Source organism: Erpetoichthys calabaricus, chromosome 17 (assembly GCF_900747795.2).
Source record: "Erpetoichthys calabaricus chromosome 17, fErpCal1.3, whole genome shotgun sequence".
In the NCBI taxonomy this organism is placed as follows: Eukaryota; Metazoa; Chordata; class Cladistia; order Polypteriformes; family Polypteridae; genus Erpetoichthys; species Erpetoichthys calabaricus.
In genome coordinates this window covers 55,401,800-55,421,078 of record NC_041410.2, presented here as the reverse complement: position 1 = coordinate 55,421,078, position 19,279 = coordinate 55,401,800, and the positions used below count along the sequence as shown (strand labels likewise).

General features: G+C 38.8%; 2 protein-coding genes across 2 annotated transcripts in view; both read left to right on the top strand.

Annotated features, from left to right (window-relative positions):
• The window catches only part of LOC127526110 (craniofacial development protein 2-like), a 1,015,936-nt gene that overhangs the window by 693,881 nt on the left and 302,776 nt on the right, over nt 1–19,279 (top strand). The window lies entirely within an intron of this gene.
• Nucleotides 13,551–19,279, top strand: part of tspan3a (tetraspanin 3a) — a 48,424-nt gene continuing 42,695 nt past the window's right edge. The window contains 1 exon segment of the mRNA XM_051920361.1: nt 13,551–13,777. Coding sequence (XP_051776321.1) covers nt 13,715–13,777 — 63 coding nt within the window. The 5' untranslated portion in view covers nt 13,551–13,714.

Genomic DNA, 19,279 nt, shown 5'->3' with positions numbered 1-19,279 from the left:
ATCTAGAACATATTGTCCTTATATGCTTTATATGAGCTGAGAGCACAGGATCTGTGTCTGCTAAAAGCCTTTACATGACTGAGAGTTTTGATGACCATGGTCTTATTTGAAAATGGTTGTAAGTAGTGTGTGACTTGCAAGAATCTCATGTTACACGTCCCCGTGAGACAGTCCTGGGACAATCTCTTGGCACCAAGTCTCATGTTTAAGGTCCCCGCGAGACCCTCAGTGGCCAATCTCTTTCATCTCACTGGTCTTTTAAGTGTCTTCCGAGAAGATCACATCTCGTCTCCCTGGTCTCCCTTCCAAGATTTTTTTTTATAATAGATATATATATAGGCGGCACGGTGGCGCAGTGGGTAGCGCTGCTGCCTCGCAGTTGGGAGATCTGGGGACCTGGGTTCGATTCCCGGGTCCTCCCTGCGTGGAGTTTGCATGTTCTCCCCGTGTCTGCGTGGGTTTCCTCCGGGCGCTCCGGTTTCCTCCCACATTCCAAAGACATGCAGGTTAGGTGGATTGGCGATTCTAAATTGGCCCTAGTGTGTGGTTGGTGTGTGGGTGTGTTTGTGTGTGTCCTGCGGTGGGTTGGCACCCTGCCCAGGATTGTTTCCTGCCTTGTGCCCTGTGTTGGCTGGGATTGGCTCCAGCAGACCCCTGTGTTCGGATTCAGCGGGTTGGTAAATGGATGGATATATATATATATATATATTTTTACAAAATAATGCAAGTCACTGTTTACGTATTCAACAGAAGACACTTTCTATGACTCCTATTGAATACAACATTTTATAAAGAAAGTCAAGCTAATATGCTATAATAATTTTAATTTACACTTGTTTGAAGCTCCACATGTCTAGGATTTGTTGAATTGTCTCTCTGGCTTAATGGAATGCTCAGATATACGAAAACAACAAATAAAATATGTATGTGTCATTAGTTTCATATCCTGCAACAACTGTATGGAAATTATATAGATCTTATAAAATGTAAGGTGTTATTATTAATACTGTACAACACCAATTCAGACAGGCTATATGATAAAAATGTAAAGAGAAGATTGTGTACAATTTATGCAACTCAGGTTACTTCTCAATCAGGATAAGGAATAAGAAATGTCTTAAGTCTAAGAATGCACATGATACATTTTGTCTTCTTGACAGAATTATAAAAATAATATAAATCACATGGAAATAATTTATTCAGTAGGAAATGGTGCAGTGTCTAGGGTTGGTTCCTACCTTGCATTGCCAGGCTGTAGGGTCCTGAAACTCTGCATTGGAGTAAGCCCATTCAATTAATGAATGTATAATAATAATAATACATTTTATTTATATAGCACCTTTCCCATGCTCAAAGTGCTTCACAAAAATTCAGAAGGATCAACAGGTCATATGTAACACTGGATACAAATAATATCTGCATAAAATACTAAATACAAATAAATACAGGATATACTGTACAAAGCATTCAAATAGAATAAAACCATAAACTAGAGTAAAATACAAAAATATCAACAGAAAACCCTGAACAAATAACAATTTGTGATGTAAATACAAAACATCCTGTGCACCTGGACAGTAAACTGAAAAAAGAGTCAAAATATCAAGGTAAGTTAAATGCCTTCCTGAACAAATAAGTTTTAAGTTGTTTTTTTAAAGAATGAATTGAGTCCGTTGACCTCATTAATTTAGGGATTATAGAACTGAATGATCTGTCACCGATAGAGCACAGGTTAGCTTGAGGCACAACAAGATTGCCAAAATTAGTAGACCTTAGTGGGCGAAGAGGAGTATAGCATTGGAGACGGTTACCGGAACAAGGAGATGTAAAGCTTTGTAGGTTATTAGTAGAATTTTATATTCAGTTCTTTAAACAACAGGGAGCCAGTGAAGGTGCAGCAGGAAGGCTGTTACGTACTTGCTGTTGTGGGTCTGTGTATAGACTCTTCAAAGTCAAAGCGAACTTTATTGTCATCTCAACCATATACAAGTATACAGATAGACGAAATTGTGAAGCTCAGGGTTCACAGTGTAACAACATGAAGTGAAAATAAAAAATTAAAATTAAATTAAAAATAAAATTAAAATTAAAGTTTACATTTGAAATTAAATTAAAATGCAAAATTAAAATAAAACACAAACAAGACAAGACATTGTGCAAAGACAAGATTGATGCAATGTATGGTATTATGCAATTTAGATACATATAGTCAATAAATATGTAATATAATAAATAATACATGTAGAGAATACAGAAATTATCAGTGTATGATAATAGTTGTTTAAGACATGTGTAAACAATGACAGGTCAGAATGTTTCAAAGAATGTCAAAGTGCAGTGTGCAAAATACTTAAAGGTCAGTATGAGATTTTCAGTTCTTTTCTACATGCACACTTGTAGCAGAGTTTTGAATCAAACTGGAGCTGTGATAACAGATTATAAGGGGAACCTGCCAGTAGGGAGTTATAGCAGTCGATATGGGATATAATAAAAGCATGAACAACTTTCTTAGCATTACAGAAGTAGATAAGTGAGCAAATATGGGATATGTTACAAAGGTGGCAGTAAGAAGGTTTCTTAATGTGGTTTATGTGAGTGGAATTAGAAAGGGAGGAAACAAAAATGACACCAAGATTCCTTGCAGTAGAAGAAGGTATGATGAGATTACCACCAAGAGTGATTGAAAAGGAACGTATGTTCTTAAGCTGACCTTTTGTGCTAGTTAACATGACTTTGGTTTTATTGTAATTTAATTTTAAAGAGCCATATTACATTCAGGTTTTTATTTCACTGAGGCAAATTGTGAGCTGAGCAAACTATGAAGAACCTTCACTTTTAACACTATATAGATATGAAATAGATCTGGGTATCATCTGCAGAAAAATGATAACCCAGTCCAAAGTATGAACAATGTGGCCAAGGGGAAGCATGTAGATACAGAACAGCAGAGGGCCAAGGACATAGCCTTGAGGAACTCCTTATGTGACTGGTGCAGAGCTGGACATACTGTTGCCAAGACTAATAAATTCTTCTCTATCAAAAAGATAGGACTTAAACCACTGGAGGGCAGTCAAGACTGGACTTTTTATGTTGGGGCTACAGAAGCAGTTTTAAAAGTATCTGACATGGAGCCAGTATCAAAAGATTTTCTATTTATTATTGTCATAACAGTCAGGGTTATGGAATGAAAGAAGCATTTGATAAGTATGGTGGGGATGGGGTCAAGTACACAAGTAGTAGCCCTCATCTTACGGAACAGGTTATTAATAAATGTATATGTAACTTCTGAAAAACTAGAAAAGGGGTTGGAAAGGGAAGACAGGGAAAATATAAATGGAAGATGTATTTGCGTTAGTTGAACTATTTTTTTATTTTATCATGGAAATTTTTCACAGTCTTCAGTGGAAGAGGTGATCAAGCCAAATGAAGGTTGAAGTAGTTTATTAACTATAGAAAACAAAGCCCTCGGGGATATCAAGTCCACACTCTATTATTCTACCATAGTGTGTATTCTTGGCTGTAGTTAGCACATCTCTGTAGGGCCTTTGATGGTTTAGGAAAGTCTGGGTGTGCACAGTGATGCCAGGCTTATGTGACATTCTCACAAGGTATCAGCCAGCTGCTTTCATAGATTGTAATTCAAAGTTATACCATGGAACTGAACACTTAAAGGACGCTCCATATGTTTTAAATTAGCTCTTTTATCTAGTGCTGAATGAAAGGCTGACTTATAGCAATCAACAAGACTATATAATATGGATGGAATAGAAGAAAATAGAAGAAGATAAGAAAAGGATCCAGCAAGGATAGAAGGGGAGATAGTTTTAAGGTTTCTGAAAGAATTTTGACATTAACAGGTAGGAGAAGGGAGAGGCATTGAGACAGTGAAAAATACTTCTTTATGGTCAGAGTTCACAAAACAGTGCTGTAAGTATTGTGAACAGGTAAGCCAAATGTAGACTGGGTAGGAAAATCAACAAGCTGCACCAAATCAAAATAGTCCAGCAGGGATAGGAATTAATTTGTCAGGCTACATGTAGGAATGTCAATGTGAACATTAAAGTCACCTACAAGAATGACTGTCTGGGAAAGAGAATTTAAATGAGTTAGTAATTCAGCCAGTCAGATCAGATAAAAAAGACCTATTGTATTTTGGGTGATGACAGAGAACAACAAGTAAGACAGGATGAAAAAAGTAGATTGTGGAGCAAATTCTTTTATATAAGACTGTGATATAAAACTATGATCTAAATGCACTGCATGTAAGAGTCATGAGTAGACTGATGAGAATCAATAGACAGTACCTTACTGCCTGTGAATCAATTCGAGTTAGGTGGCATTACTATCATACCCTCCATATACAGTATAGTATTGCAGCATAAAGTGCCACAAAATAACATTCTATAAGACCATGTTGGAACATATACATAAACACAGTACAAGTGCAACAGAAATAGAAAAATATATTCTATTAATGATAACAACAACTAACAATAAAAACAACAGTAGTAACTGATGTACTTTATATAATAGACTACTAAGAGCACATCCGAGGGGAGGGGTGCAGCACAGAGCTCAAAGTCCAGACAACCATGGGGTAGGAGTTATTGGAGAACCTTGCGGAACTGGTTTGAATGCTATGGATAAAAGTGAGATGAGGAAAGTATAGGAAGTTTGCGAGCACCCAAATATGGTTGCTTTCTAAAAGGTAAAATACCTACTTTCAGAAAGCACTTCTGATGACTTGTTTGGTTTTCTGCATGAATATTCATAATTTGTAATTTTTTTATTACTTGGTCCAAATTAGGAATTTATGAGAATTGCTGCCTTTTGATTTTGTTTTATTTGAATTGTTTACATTTCCTAATGCAGTTGTACATCTGGGTGGCCAGTGAATCCAGTGTCTTGAACTCAATGCCTGTGTGGAGTTTATACCTCCCTTTCCCCCATGCCTGTGTGGATTTTTCTCCAGCTACTGCAGTTTTTCTCCAACATCCCCAAAGGTGTACCTCTTAAATTAATTGTAATTTACAAATTGGCCTCTTCTGTGTATAAGTGTGGATATAAGCTTGAGTAGGCCCTGCAAAGGACTGGTTTATTCATTCTGGGTGGTGTTGGGTCTGATTGTATCAGTATAGTCTCCAGTCCCAATCAACTGAATTAATTAAGTTGAAAAAGCTTGTGTAGTTAGGAAAGCTCACTTCATTAATTGACTGTAATTTGTACTTCTAGGTTCAGGTTTGAAGTCATAATTTTATTTTAATATTAAATTACATGATGTGATGTTGTCGAAGTCAACAAGTAAATCCAGATTTTTAACAAACTAAAAAAAAAAAAAACATGTACCTAACATAGGTGTTTGAGAAAATGACAGGAGGAAATTGAACAGCCTTCCTAATGCAATTTACAAGTACAGTACAGAGCCATTAGTATGTAACATAACCTAACAATCTAACCCTCGCATAATCCATATTGGGGAGAAATGAAAACCGTTTTTCTCCATCAAAACACATATTTAACTGGCATATATTTTTTATGTTTTTGCACTATAATTAATTAAATATCAATATTTAATTTTAATGATAATTTGTTTAAATGTAATATTTTCTAATATTAAAATCTATGCTTAAAGCAGTCTATGCCTCATAGTTAGGAGACCTGGGTTCGCTTCCTAGGTCCTCCCTGCATGGAGTTTGCATGTTCTCCCTGTGTCTGCATGGGTTTCCTCCGGGTACTCCGGTTTCCTCCCACAGTCCAAAGACATGCAGGTTAGGTGCATTGGCGATTGAAAGTTGTGTGCTTGGTGTGTGTGTGTGCGCGTCCTGCGGTGGGCTGGCGCCCTGCCCTGGTTTGTTTCCTGCCTTGCGCCCTGTGTTGGCTGGGATTGGCTCCAGCAGACCCCCATGACCCTGTAGTTAGGATATAGCGGGTTGGATAATGGATGAATGCTTAAAGCAAAACAATGAGAAAATTAACTACAATAAGCATCATGGATTCATCTGTGGGGACCTGAAAGTTCAATGTATCTTACTGGGTCAGCAATCAGGGAATATAAAATTCCTATGTTTGTCTGTGAGTGGGACAGCAAAGCCAAGAATTTACATTGGGTCGAGAAAGAATGACCAGTTAAAAAAATGATCCACCATCAGGGCGACTTGGGTGCACCTGTTCTCAAATTGGCCTTAGCATATGCAAGAAAAAAATGTCTAATATCAGGAAAAGTCCACATTTTCACCTATATTACAAGCACTCACAGCAATCAGCCATCCAGCATATACCCTTATAACACTTGAATCATCTTGTTTAATCTGAACTGAATAAAAAGCTTTAAAAAGAAAAATATGAGTCCTGGTTAGTTGACATGGACAAGCCACAATCAAAGATAATAAGATGGACCTTAAATGTAGTCAGGAGAGGGCTGACATCACTCCTTCTAGCATTAATGTGTACTCCAGCTCTGTGGAGTTACCAGCATAGACATGAACAACAAAAAGGACAACAAGCCCAATGCAGAAAATAAGACACACCGAACAATGCCAAACCTGAACAATGTTTTATGTTATGTGGTTCAAATATGCAAACCCAGATCTCTCAGGTACATATCACCTTGTGTCAATGAGGCATAGTCCTTTAAAAATGTTCAATAGATGCTTGTTTACTGGGCTGTCACAACAAAGTTGATTTTCTGCTAATGTAATAATGTAGCACTTATCAGTTAGTTTGATACATTCATTTAAATACAAAAATGAATAAAAATGGAATTTGTTGTTAACCTAACATAAAGTTTTGAATGTTTTTAAATATTTTGGTCCCTTTACCTGATTTATGATTGAACAATATGTGATGTCCATAATGTGTAAGGTAAGGTAAGGTATAAGGTAAAAGGGAGCTTTTTGAGCTTGAACACCCAGGTACTTGCACAAGGGACAAAATCTTTCTTCACAATACAGTTCATCCGGAAAGTATTCACAGCGCATCACTTTTTCCACATTTTGTTATGTTACAGTCCTTTTTCAAAACGGATTAAATTAATTTTTTTCCTCAGAATTCTATACACAACACCCCATAATGACAACATGAAAAAAGTTTACTTGAGATTTTTGCAAATTTATTAAAAATAAAAAAATTGAGAAAGCACATGTACATAAGTATTCACAGCCTTTGCCATGAAGCTCAAAATTGAGCTCAGGTGCATCCTGTTTCCCCTGATCATCCTTGAGATGTTTCTGCAGCTTAATTGGAGTCCACCTGTGGTAAATTCAGTTGATTGGAAATGATTTGGAAAGGCACACACCTGTCTATATAAGGTCCCACAGTTGACAGTTCATGTCAGAGCACAAACCAAGCATGAAGTCAAAGGAATTGTCTGTAGACCTCTGAGACAGGATTGTCTCGAGGTACAAATCTGGTGAAGGTTACAGAAAAATTTCTGCTGCTTTGAAGGTCCCAATGAGCATATTGGCCTCCATCATCTGTAAGTGGAAGAAATTTGAAACCACCAGGGGCCTCATGCATAACGCCGTGCGTAGAATTCACACTATAACATGACATAAGCACAAAAGCCGAAATGTGCTTACACACAGAAAAATCCAGATGCAGGAATCTGTGCGATCGCCAACTTTCGCGTTCTTCCGCTACATAAATCCCACTCAGCGTGGAAATAAACGCATGTGCACACGCCTGCTGTCCCACCCCAACTCCTCCCAGAATTACGCCTCTTTGAATATGCAAATCAATATAAATAGCCCTTAAGCCCAGCGTTCTGTGAAAAGGCAATGGCAAAAGTATGAGGAAAAATAGAAGAATTTCAGCGTATACCAAATGGAGGCAAAGAAAAACATACTATTTTCTGGTTTAAACAGTTATATAAGCAACAAAAGGAAGTTGATCGAGTGACAGCGTGTCGGAGAAACTCAAAAGCTCAAATTCACAAAGTCGCACAGGCTAGTAAACCCAGAGTCTTATTCTTGATGATTGATCGTCTATTAAACCCAGGTAGCTCAAAGGAATGCCTCCTAAGTACTTCCAGTAAAACCTGTGAGGCTATTGCTGTACTTTTCAATCAAAAAATTAATGATATTAGAAATAACATAGTATATCTCCCCAACACTAAGGATCCTCCTAAACCCTAGAATTCCGTTATAAACAAATTAAACTCTTTCACTAGGATAGATTTTATCTGATTTACATAAAATAATTTCTAAAACTGAAACCCTCCACCTGCGTCCTTGACCCAATACCAACAAATTTTTTCAAAGAAGTATCGGGCGTGCTAATTGATAATGTTCTTGACATACTAAATTCATCATTAGATACGGGAATCTTCCCAGACTGTCTTAAGACTGCTGTAGTTAAACCCCTACTTAAGAAAAATAACCTCGACCCCTCTGCTCTTGAAAATTTTAGACCCATCTCTAACCTGCCTTTCTTAAGTAAAATTCTGGAGAAGGCAGTCATTATGCAGTTAAATGACCACCTCAATAAACATACTATTCTTGATAAATTTCAGTCAGGTTTTAGAACAAATCACAGCACAGAAACTGCACCCATTAAAGTAGTAAATGACTTGCGGGTAAATGCAAACAGAGGCCATTTATCTGTTCTCATCCTCTTAGATCTGAGTGCCGCATTTGACACCATTGATCATAATATTCTTAGAAATCGCCTTAGTCAATGGGTGGGCCTCTCTGGCAATGTCTTAAATTGGTTTGAATCCTACCTGGCAGGGAGAAAATTCTTTGTTAGTTGTGGTAATTACAACTCAAAAACACATGATATCCTAATATGGTGTTCCACAAGGCTCTATACTGGGTCCGCTGCTCTTCTCAATCTACATGCTTCCGTTAGGTCAGATTATCTCAGGGCACAACGTGAGCTACCACAGCTATGCTGATGACACACAGCTGTATTTATCAATAGCACATGATGACCCCGATTCTCTTGATTCACTAACACAATGTCTGACTTGTATTTCAGAATGGATGAATAGTAATCTTCTCAAGCTAAATAAAGAGAAAACTGAAATCTTAGTGATTGGCAATAATGGATACAATGAGGCTATTAGAGATAAACTGGATGCATTAGGATTAAAAGTCAAGACGGAGGTAAAAAGCTTAGGGGTAACTGTTGACTGTAATCTGAATTTTAAATCACATATTAATCAGATCACTAGGACAGCATTTTTTCACTTAAGAAACATAGCAAAAGTTAGACCTCTCATATCATTGAAAGATGCTGAGAAATTAGTTCACACTAATCCAAGCACATTTCTCCAGTTTTGATGTCACTACACTGGTTACCTGTGTCATTCAGGATTGACTTTAAAATTCTGCTTATGGTTTATAAAGCCTTAAATAATCTCGCCCCATCTTATATATCGGAATGTCTGACATCTTATATTCCAAATCGTAACCTCAGATCCTCAAATGAGTGTCTCCTTAGAATTCCAAGAGCAAAACTTAAAAGAAGTGGTGAGGCGGCCTTCTGCTGTTATGCACCTAAAATCTGGAATAGCCTGCCAATAGGAATTCGCCAGGCTAATACAGTGGAGCACTTTAAAAAGCTGCTGAAAACACATTATTTTAACATGGCCTTCTCATAACTTCACTGTAATTTAATCCTGATACTCTGTATATCCAACTCATTATAATAACTATTCATGGTGGCTCTAAAATCTGTACTAACCCCTACTCTCTCTTCTGTATCCTTTTCCGGTGTCCTTTTGGTGGTGGCATCTACTCAAAACACCGTGATGTTCCAACAGTGATGGATTAAAAGCCAGAAGTCTGCATGACCATCATCATCAAGTCCTTCCGTGAGAACCCTAATTACAAAGTGGATTATTTCATTTATGTTAGGTAGAATGCCCAGAGGGGACTGGGCGGTCTCGTGGCCTGGAACCCCTGCAGATTTTTTTTTTTCTCCAGCCGTCTGGAGTTTTTTTTTGTTTTTTCTGTCCCCCCTGGCCATTGGACCTTACTCTTTTTCTATGTTAACTAATGTTGTCTTATTTTAATTTCTTATTTTGTCTTTTACTTTTCTTTTCTTCATTATGTAAAGCACTGTGAGCTACTTTTTGTATGAAAATGTGCTATATAAATAAATGTTGTTGTTGTTGCCCAAAATAAAAAAGTTGTCACATATCAAAGTCGGCGTGAAAAGGCAACTTGTAGCCCACCATCTGAGTGTCATATGAAAGCTTATTAGGGTACAGTGAAAAAAAAGGCACACAGTGTGAAAAAAGCACGAAATGTCAACTTTAATCTCAAAATTTCCACTTTAATCACGTAGTTTATTTTGTCATTAAAGCAGAACATCATAAACTTCATCTTAAAATCGTTTAATTTACTAGTTTCTCAAATCCCATCGTAACTAAAGTAGCATGTTAAATGCTTTGTTGTGTATTTGATCTTATATGTGCTCTATGTGCCTGAATGTCCGACAGGACACAGAATCCATTACGTTCGTAATATTACAGCTCTCTGAATAATTAAAATACTGAGAAGTATACGTGATATCATTTTCATGATGATATGAGTTAAAGCATGTTATTAACCATGGGAACACGGTGGTGCAGTGATTGTTCATGTCTTACAGCAAGATGCTTGCTGCGCCATGTGCGACCTTCAATGAAATGCTTTATTACAGAAGTACAGTACTGTCTTTTTCAAATGTACTAACGGCCAATTTCTGTCCTTACTTTTCTTTCTCCAAATACCCAATCGCCACACAATCAGCTCTGTAATAGACGTTAAGCCATCTGTAAGCTTAGAATTCTTCAAAACTTTTAAGGAACATCGAAATATCTTCGTAATGTTTAATTATTCTATCCATCTATCCTTCCAGTGTCGCACCAGCCACAGCATGAATACAGCGCGAGGCAGGAACAAACCGTGAACGAAGCTCAAGCTCACTAGCGCTGTGGCACCATGTAGTTAAAGTTAAAGTTTTATCTGTATAATATAATAAACATATTTTGCTGCATTTCATCTTAAAAATGATATCTGTCATCATATGTAAATTCGCGCTTTATAAAGTGGCTCAGGTTGTGCAATATTATAACTGTATCATAAGTACAATGACCTCATGGTAACTTGCAAGTACAAACAGTTCTACAAGGAGCACTTGATGGACTGATTGAGTGCGTGTATAGTTCTTGGGATGAAACTGTTTGTGAACCGCGAGGTCCGAACAGGAAAGGCTGTGAAGCGCTGGTCGGATGAGAGCAGTTCAAATAGCGAATGGCTGAGACAGCAAGTGCTTGATGCTGTATACTGATAATTCTCTTTCCAATCGCTGTAGATCTGTGATTCACACTCAGATACAGTGATATAAATACTCCAAGTGGTGCAGTGAGAGGGATATGGAAAAAGATGATCCGCTGTGGCAACCCCTAACGGGAGCAGCTGACAGAAGAAGAAGAAGGTGCAGTGAGAGTAACAACGCTATAGCAGTTATGGTATTTAGAATAGTTTGACCATTCTGTGGACCATTATATTGTTACAGGTTAATTACAATCAGATGCATTAAATTTATGAACGATATGCGGTTAATTTCAGTATATTTGATAAAGCCTCTGTCGTGGATGTGGATCTAAGAAAGGGTAACCACACAGGAACAGTAGCACTACTTTGACGCTGGGTGCCGCCAGTCTGCAAAATCGGGCGGAGAACTTGCGTATGACAGGGTATGAGGTACCTTGAAAAAGTGCGTGGCTTTACACCAAGTGTAGGTTTTATACATCGTGATTTGAACGTGGAAATGTTCTTACGCAACATTTCTGTGCGTACGCACCGTTTATACATGAGGCCCCAGGACTCTTTCTAGAGCTGGCCGGCCATCTAAACTGAGCGATCGGGGGAGAAGGGCCTTAGTCAGGGAGGTGACCAAGAACCCGATGGTCACTCTGTCAGAGCTCCAGAGGTCCTCTGTGGAGAGAGGAGAACCTTCCAGAAGGACAACCATCTCTGCAGCAATCCACCAATCAGGCCTGTATGGTAGAGTGGCCAGATGGAAGCCACTCCTTAGTAAAAGGCACATGGCAGCCCGCCTGGAGTTTGACAAAAGGCACCTGAAGGACTCTCAGACCATGAGAAAGAAAATTCTCTAATCTGATGTGACAAAGATTGAACTCTTTGGTGTGAATGTCAGACATCACGTTTGGAGGAAACCAGGCACCGCTCATCACCAGGACAATACCATCCCTACAGTGAAGCATGGTGGTGGCAGCATCATGCTGTGGGGATGTTTTTCAGCGGCAGGGACTAGGAGACTAGTCAGGATAAAGGGAAAGATGACGGCAGCAATGTACAGAGACATCCTGGATGAAAACCTGCTCCAGAGCGCTCTTGACCTCAGACTGGGGCGACGGTTCATCTTTCAGCAAGACAACGACCCTAAGCACACAGCCAAGATATCAAAGGAGTGGCTTCAGGACAACTCTGTGAATGTCCTCGAGTGGCCCAGCCAGAACCCAGACTTGAATACGATTGAACATCTCTGGAGAGATCTTAAAATGGCTGTGCACCGACGCTTCCCATCCAACCTGATGGAGCTTGAGAGGTGCTACAAAGAAGAATGGGCAAACTGGCCAAGGATAGGTGTGCCAAGCTTGTGGCATCATATTCAAAAAGACTTGAGGCTGTAATTGCTGCCAAAGGTGCATCGACAAAGTATTGAGCAAAGGCTGTGAATACTTATGTACATGTGATTTCTCAGTTTTTTATTTTTAATAAATTTGCAAAAACCTCAAGTAAACTTTTTTCACGTTGTCATTATGGGGTGTTATGTGTAGAATTCTGAGGAAAAAATGAATTTAATCCATTTTGGAATAAGGCTGTAACATAACAAAATGTGGAAAAAGTGATGCACTGTGAATACTTTCCGGGTGCACTGTAGGTTAGTGTCCCTTTTTTTCCTGCCTATATTAAGCGCCTGTAAATAACTAAACAACACTTCAGAGATTTAGTTTTTCATAGTGGGAAGGGTATTTTCAAAATGTGCCAAAATTCACTTCCTGATGGGAGATTTTGAGTGAAGCACCTGGCATACATACAATACATGGAAGGCAGCCATGGAGAAGACCTCTTGGGTCTCCAATTGTGTTGGAATGTCAGGTTCTGGCAGAATTTAAAAATGAGTTAATGCTGCTGTTGTTACTTCCTGTCAATGAATCTAAAAACACTGTACAAGGTTTAAAAATTAAATTATGGATTGAGATTATTACATCACACTCTACAATCCATCACAGGCCCGAGTTGAACAAACTATACCATTTTGAACGAGGATAAGCGTTTATTTACTCCACAGACACATTTGTTCCCTCCCTTCAGTTTACTCTTGTAAAGGTTTGGGTAGACGAACAGTAGTTTAATAATTTAACAGTAAACGAAGAGCATGTTTTCGTAGCGCTGGGTCACTCACCAAGGGTATTACCTACTATCCGCTTCATTTAGATCATTTTTAAAAACCCGACCGCCTACGCAGCCTGACAAGGCCCAAATGCGAATGAGTGGCGCTCTCTGTGTCTTTAAATGAAGGGGATTACCTCACCGCAGTCACGTGACACAGCCCAGCTGCTCGGTTGCTGTGGTGTTTGCCTACGACTGTCTTGAGGGCGAGAGAGCTGCCGGTCGAGGGTGTAGGAAGTTGGATAGCCATTTTCTGCGTCAATGAAAATATTCTAAACATAGTCCAATAATTAATCGTGGATACAATGGGACAGTGCGGCATTACCTCCTCAAAGACCGTCCTCGTGTTCCTGAATCTCATCTTTTGGGTAAGAAAACGAAACTCATTGTCAGATTTTCTCTGGTTGCGTATGGGGGTTACTTCTGTGCACCACAGCATGGAGCGCAAAACAGGCCCCGTGTTACCGTCCTGCGCCGGTGTTGCACTAATTAAGAAAGCACTTTATTATCCGACCTGTATAAGTGTTACTTTCGGGACATATAAGACTGCGGTGTCCAGGCGAGACAGACGCTGCATTCAAATCGTACTTAATGATTTTCAGATACCTATAAGCCTTGTTGTGTATTTTTTACCAAAAAGAAAACTAAATCGGAAAGCAAATTCAAAGCCCAACCGCGATGACGACGTGTGTGACCCATTAAGGAAAATGTGGAAGGCACGACATGCCGCCACAACGACAGAGCTGCAAGAGAAACCGTGCGACGTCGGCGAAGCAGCCTGAGCTCCGATTTTATCATACTCCGCGGGAAATGGCGTGGACGCATTAATCCGTGATAAATTGGACTTGATTTCTTTTGGAAAGTAGGTTGCCTTTTTGGTGATAAAATAATATGTTACAGTCAAGGCGTCTTCGCCAACGCTGACGCTGTGCATGTGTTGCGTTATGTAAATTGGCGGTAAGGCAGGATCCGTGTAGTAAAAATATATCTATCCTCATTCCTTCTTTATGCCGATGAATTGCACCAAAGAATATAGATACCACCTTTAAGATAAACTGATGCTTAAATATGTACATTATCTGTAATATTTAATACAGCTCACCGTCTGCTGTCGGGATTTTATCGACCTTACATTTATTACAGAAAACTGAATTTCGTTTCTGCAGATGGACGTTGGAATGACAATAAAAGATTCTAGATTAATTATAACGTGTTTTGATAATGTCGTACAGGGGAGAACTTCTGTAACGCTTTCCAAATTTTAAGAGCACTGTACGTTACATTTTTGGACAGGCGTGGGATATGTTTAATACAAGCGGTTAGTTCGTAATTTGTACAATATATCGTAGATACATCTCAATTTAAACACTGAAAGTAGTTTTTCATCCATCCATTCGTCATTTTCCATTCCCGATTGTCCAGAGGAGGGAGGCGGTGAAGCCAGAGCCAATCCTAGCAAACATCGGACGCAAGGCAGGAGTAATCTCTGAACGGGGCTCAGTCCATCACAGTTCGTTATTGCGTTTTTTTTCCCATGATACTGTATATTTCTGAGAATGACATTTCGTGTTTGTATATGTGTTCTGTACTGGGGAAGTATCGATGAGATGGAGCTATTTAAAAATTAAGTAGTTTATAATGAATAGCCTACCTAATTTGATCTGAATAACTGAGTTTGTTGCATTTGCGTGTTTTCATTCAGGGCAGTAAAATGCTAGAAGAGAGATATTAGGACAACTTAGATATTGGCTAAACAAACGAGATTCATTGACTAAATGGTTACTTGTTTGTCAAATTTCATTTGTCAGTGTATCTTGCTATAGGATATTGCATTGCTGAGTGTGTAAATATAGTGCCTTGACCAATTCTTTAATTTTACTAAATAAGAATTTTTTACCTGGTTCATTTCGTTTTACCATGTCATTGTCATGCTTTTTGTCAAACCTCAGATGTGCATTCACGTGGTTCTTTTTGAGTAAAGCTGTGTTTTGAGCCACCCTCCAATACATGTACAGTATTAATGCTGATCTCCTGACTGCTGCACTTTTATTTCATCCCTGGCTCCTGAACTCTGTAGCTCCTTCAGAGTGATTGCTGGCTTGTCTTGGGCTTCTTTCACAAGTTTCCTTCTTGTTTGGTTAGAAAGCTTTGAAGGACAAGCTTTTTAAGAAGCACTAGCATGGTCTAATGTAGCTTCTACCTCTATCATTTCTTTCCTATTTCAGTGCTTAAATAAAAATGTCTGAGAGCAACATTTTAGTGTAGTATTTATTATTCAGTTATAGTGGAATATATATAATATGTTTTGTTTCTCACTTTCAATAAAGAACAGAATTAGCTTGCTTTTATGCACAGCTATATAGTTTTGCCTTAATACATTTTGATTTTTCATTTGTTTTGTTTTTTTTAACCTGTTAAATTGGTCCTACACAGCTTACATTATGTTATATTCAGGGCATTGAAGTGACCTGGCTAATCCTGTTAGTTTCTCTCTTCAGACTCCTGCAACATGTATGTTTTAGTTGTATTGAGTTTAGGAGTGTGCTCTTCATCATATCCAGATAAGTAACAACAAAAACATTCTGATGGCAGAAGGTTTTCTTCCTTTCTTTTATCTTCCATTTAAACAGTTTAAATGCATTTATATTTAAAAACTTTTTTTTTTTTTTTTGAAAATCAATCCACTACCAACAGCAGACTGTAGAATATGCAGAAATATACGGTACTTTTAGAACAAATTGTTTTGTTTTTATTAATTTAAACAAACTGTACATATGTACATTTAAACAAAGACTTCACAACAAATGTTGCTGTGCATTTTACAACTAAAAGGCTAAACATTTTAGGAATACTTATGTGCCTTACGTTTGGTATGTTTTTATAAGGGAGGTTCCATTCCGGAATGAGCAGTATAAAGTGCTAGCCAAAGTACCTGGCATTGCCCAGGTATATTTCTTGAATGGGTGAAGGAAAGAAAGCAAAGGATTATTTGTTTTTATTTTTTTAAATGGTGACTCTGTTGTTATTGCTGCCCATCTCATCCATCATCCACACTGCCCCTCTATTAATTTGTCCACTGTTGTGAGTTGAGAATTTGCCCTTTTTGGGTCCAGTTGGATTCCAGAATTGCAGTAAGTCCTTGTTGGGTTATAACCATGAACACTGTCATGTCTAATTCTTAGGTCAAGGTAGACAGTTCGTAATGCTTAAATTGTAAACAAAAGCCAATAAAGCAGGAGAAGATAACCAACAACTCTTTGATTGTACTTTGTGTCACGCTTCACTTCTGCTCTCAATCAAGCCTCACTGACACCCCCCTGTAAAATGGCATATTTATATTAGAGCAGATAATAGCAGCGCATGGCATTGCCCAGGAAAGTAATATTAAGCTTTGGTCATTTTTTCACCAAGTCTGGCTTTAGTCAGTTTGGATTTTTCACTTGCTCTGATCCAGCAGGATGGCACTGGTGTGCAATCTGTAACACACAGGGGGTGGGGGAGGGTGGACCCTGGCACCTCCAGACTCAAAATCAGTAGTTCCAAGGTTCTTTATTTTGACTGCTTGGTCTAAAGGAGCAACTATGGACAATTTGATCATGTGACAGTCTGTGTTTGCGCTACACACCTTGATTGCTTCTGGGATCCTCTTGAACCAACAACCGTCAATAGTCATGAACCGACATAAGCCGGGCAAATGAGGGGAGATGACACTTTTGTTCATGACTGGTGCTGATAGCGTGTTACCACACCCACCACACAATGAACCACTGGGATTGGGACCCAGGTGCAGCAGGTGGTACCTCATCACCCCAATTGGAAGAGTGGGAGGTTTTTTTTTTTTTTTTTACAGTGGCTGGAGTACCAATCCTGCCACCAACCCCCAAGTTTTCCCTGTAAATTGGAGGACCTGCTAGATGCAGATTAACATCATACCCAAGACGAAGCAATTTCAGGTTAAGAGTGTTACTCATTACAGTTGTCCATTAATCCCGGGTTCAGGGTCCTACCACCTGTACATTGGTATCCACAGGACTCTCCTCCGAGCCCCACTCAGTCTCCCTCAGCCAGTCTGTCGGTGTCTGTCTGGGAGATGCCGTACAATGGAGCTGCTCCCTCTCCCCCGCATTGTTCCAAGGGGTGCCAACCACGCATTTGAGCACAGGCCTGCTGCTTGTCTTACTTAGGGCATATTCCCAATCACCTGATTCTCTTCCTGATGACATGGGCTCCTCACCATCTTGCTTTTTTTTTTTCTTCCTGTAACCTCCATCCTTTCTCTTCTTTTCTTTAATCTTCTGTCATTTTTTTTTCTCCCTTCACTACAGTGCAGGCTCTTTATACTGCTCAGTTATCTGCTGGTATGTTCCTACACCAGGTGTCCTTCTCCAGGTGTGAATAAGGTACCTGACTGGTCCACTCACATTTCCAAGCCAACCCCAGGACCCTGTTATTTATTTAAAATCATATTTTGCCACGTATCTATTATCACAGATCCAATTCGGTAAAAAAGTGTAGGATCGTATAGGGAATATACATAACAGAACACATGTTCAGAGGAAGTGTTGGTGGCACAAGCACACGTGTATACTGTACGTATTTTTGTGTTTGTGTACGTATCTATGTATACATTAAAAATAATTTCAGGTTATTTTTTTAATTGCTACATTTGACACGTAAATATGCTCTTAACAGAAGTGCAGTTGAAGTTGGGGGTGTTCTTTTCAGAAGCACACAAAATGACAACTTTTTGAGAGTGAATTGTCAGAGCAGATTTTACTTCAAAGTAATGTCCATCTTCAGTGTCAGTCACTCCTTTTAATTATTTTTAGAGTACTTTTTTTCCCAGGACAGTTTTGCCAAAAACACGTTAACCGTAACAAAGGGTAGAAACTGTCCAATCATAGCTTGGAAAAATGTTATCCAGTTAAATTGCTTTTCAGAGACTTCAAAATCATGTGCAGTTTAGACATGAGTTTGTCCATCCAGGCAGCATTGGTGATGCATTTAGTTAGTTTAGTGTTTTACTGTTTATTACTCATGTATTCTTTATATCCATGCTTAATTTTGAAATTAATATTTTAGTCACTATTATTGTTCTTTGCCAAAGGTGTCAGTTAACTGTCAATCAGCAGAGGTTAGTTTGGGGTTCATTATCATTCTGAAAAATGGAGATTTTGTGGTTTACTATTTTTTATCTGAACGTAATGCATGATGGAACAAAATCTGTAGTCATCATGCACTCAACCCTACTGACACAGTTTCTATTGTGCTTTACAGAAGACTGAAGACAGACATCAATGTACTTGTTGTCAGTTTGTCAAAAGAAGAATTGGCATCTTTGTGAACCAAAAATTATAAATTTGTTCCTTAAGACTTTGTCGTTAGTTGTTGCTTCGTGCTTTCTAGTCCCTTTCACACTGCAGTCTTTACAGCTTGGCCCCCCCCCCCCCCCCCCCCCCCCAAGAATGGTTTCTTAGCTGCAACTCCTCCTTCATGAACATAATAGCTTTTTTGCATGGTGGAAGGCCATACTGCACAGTGAAGGGCAAGCAGTTTACTTGAGTATGTATATCTTCTAACATTAGAATTATCAAAGCCTATGAAAAAACTTGTAATCCCGGCCCACCTTAAATCCCTTTGCACCCCTCCGTCCGCATCTTTTGTGTTGTAAATGTCGATCAACACAAGCAGAAAAGTAGCCTGCAAACCCGTCGAACCCCCGCCCACCGCTGCAGTTCAATTCGCAAAGAAGGTTTTCAGTGTTTATCTTGGAGTGAAGTGCTGGAGTTGTAGAGGGTAAATAATATATCATCATTTTGAATGCATACATTTCATGTGTGTTCCATGTCTACAACAATCTATGTAAATAC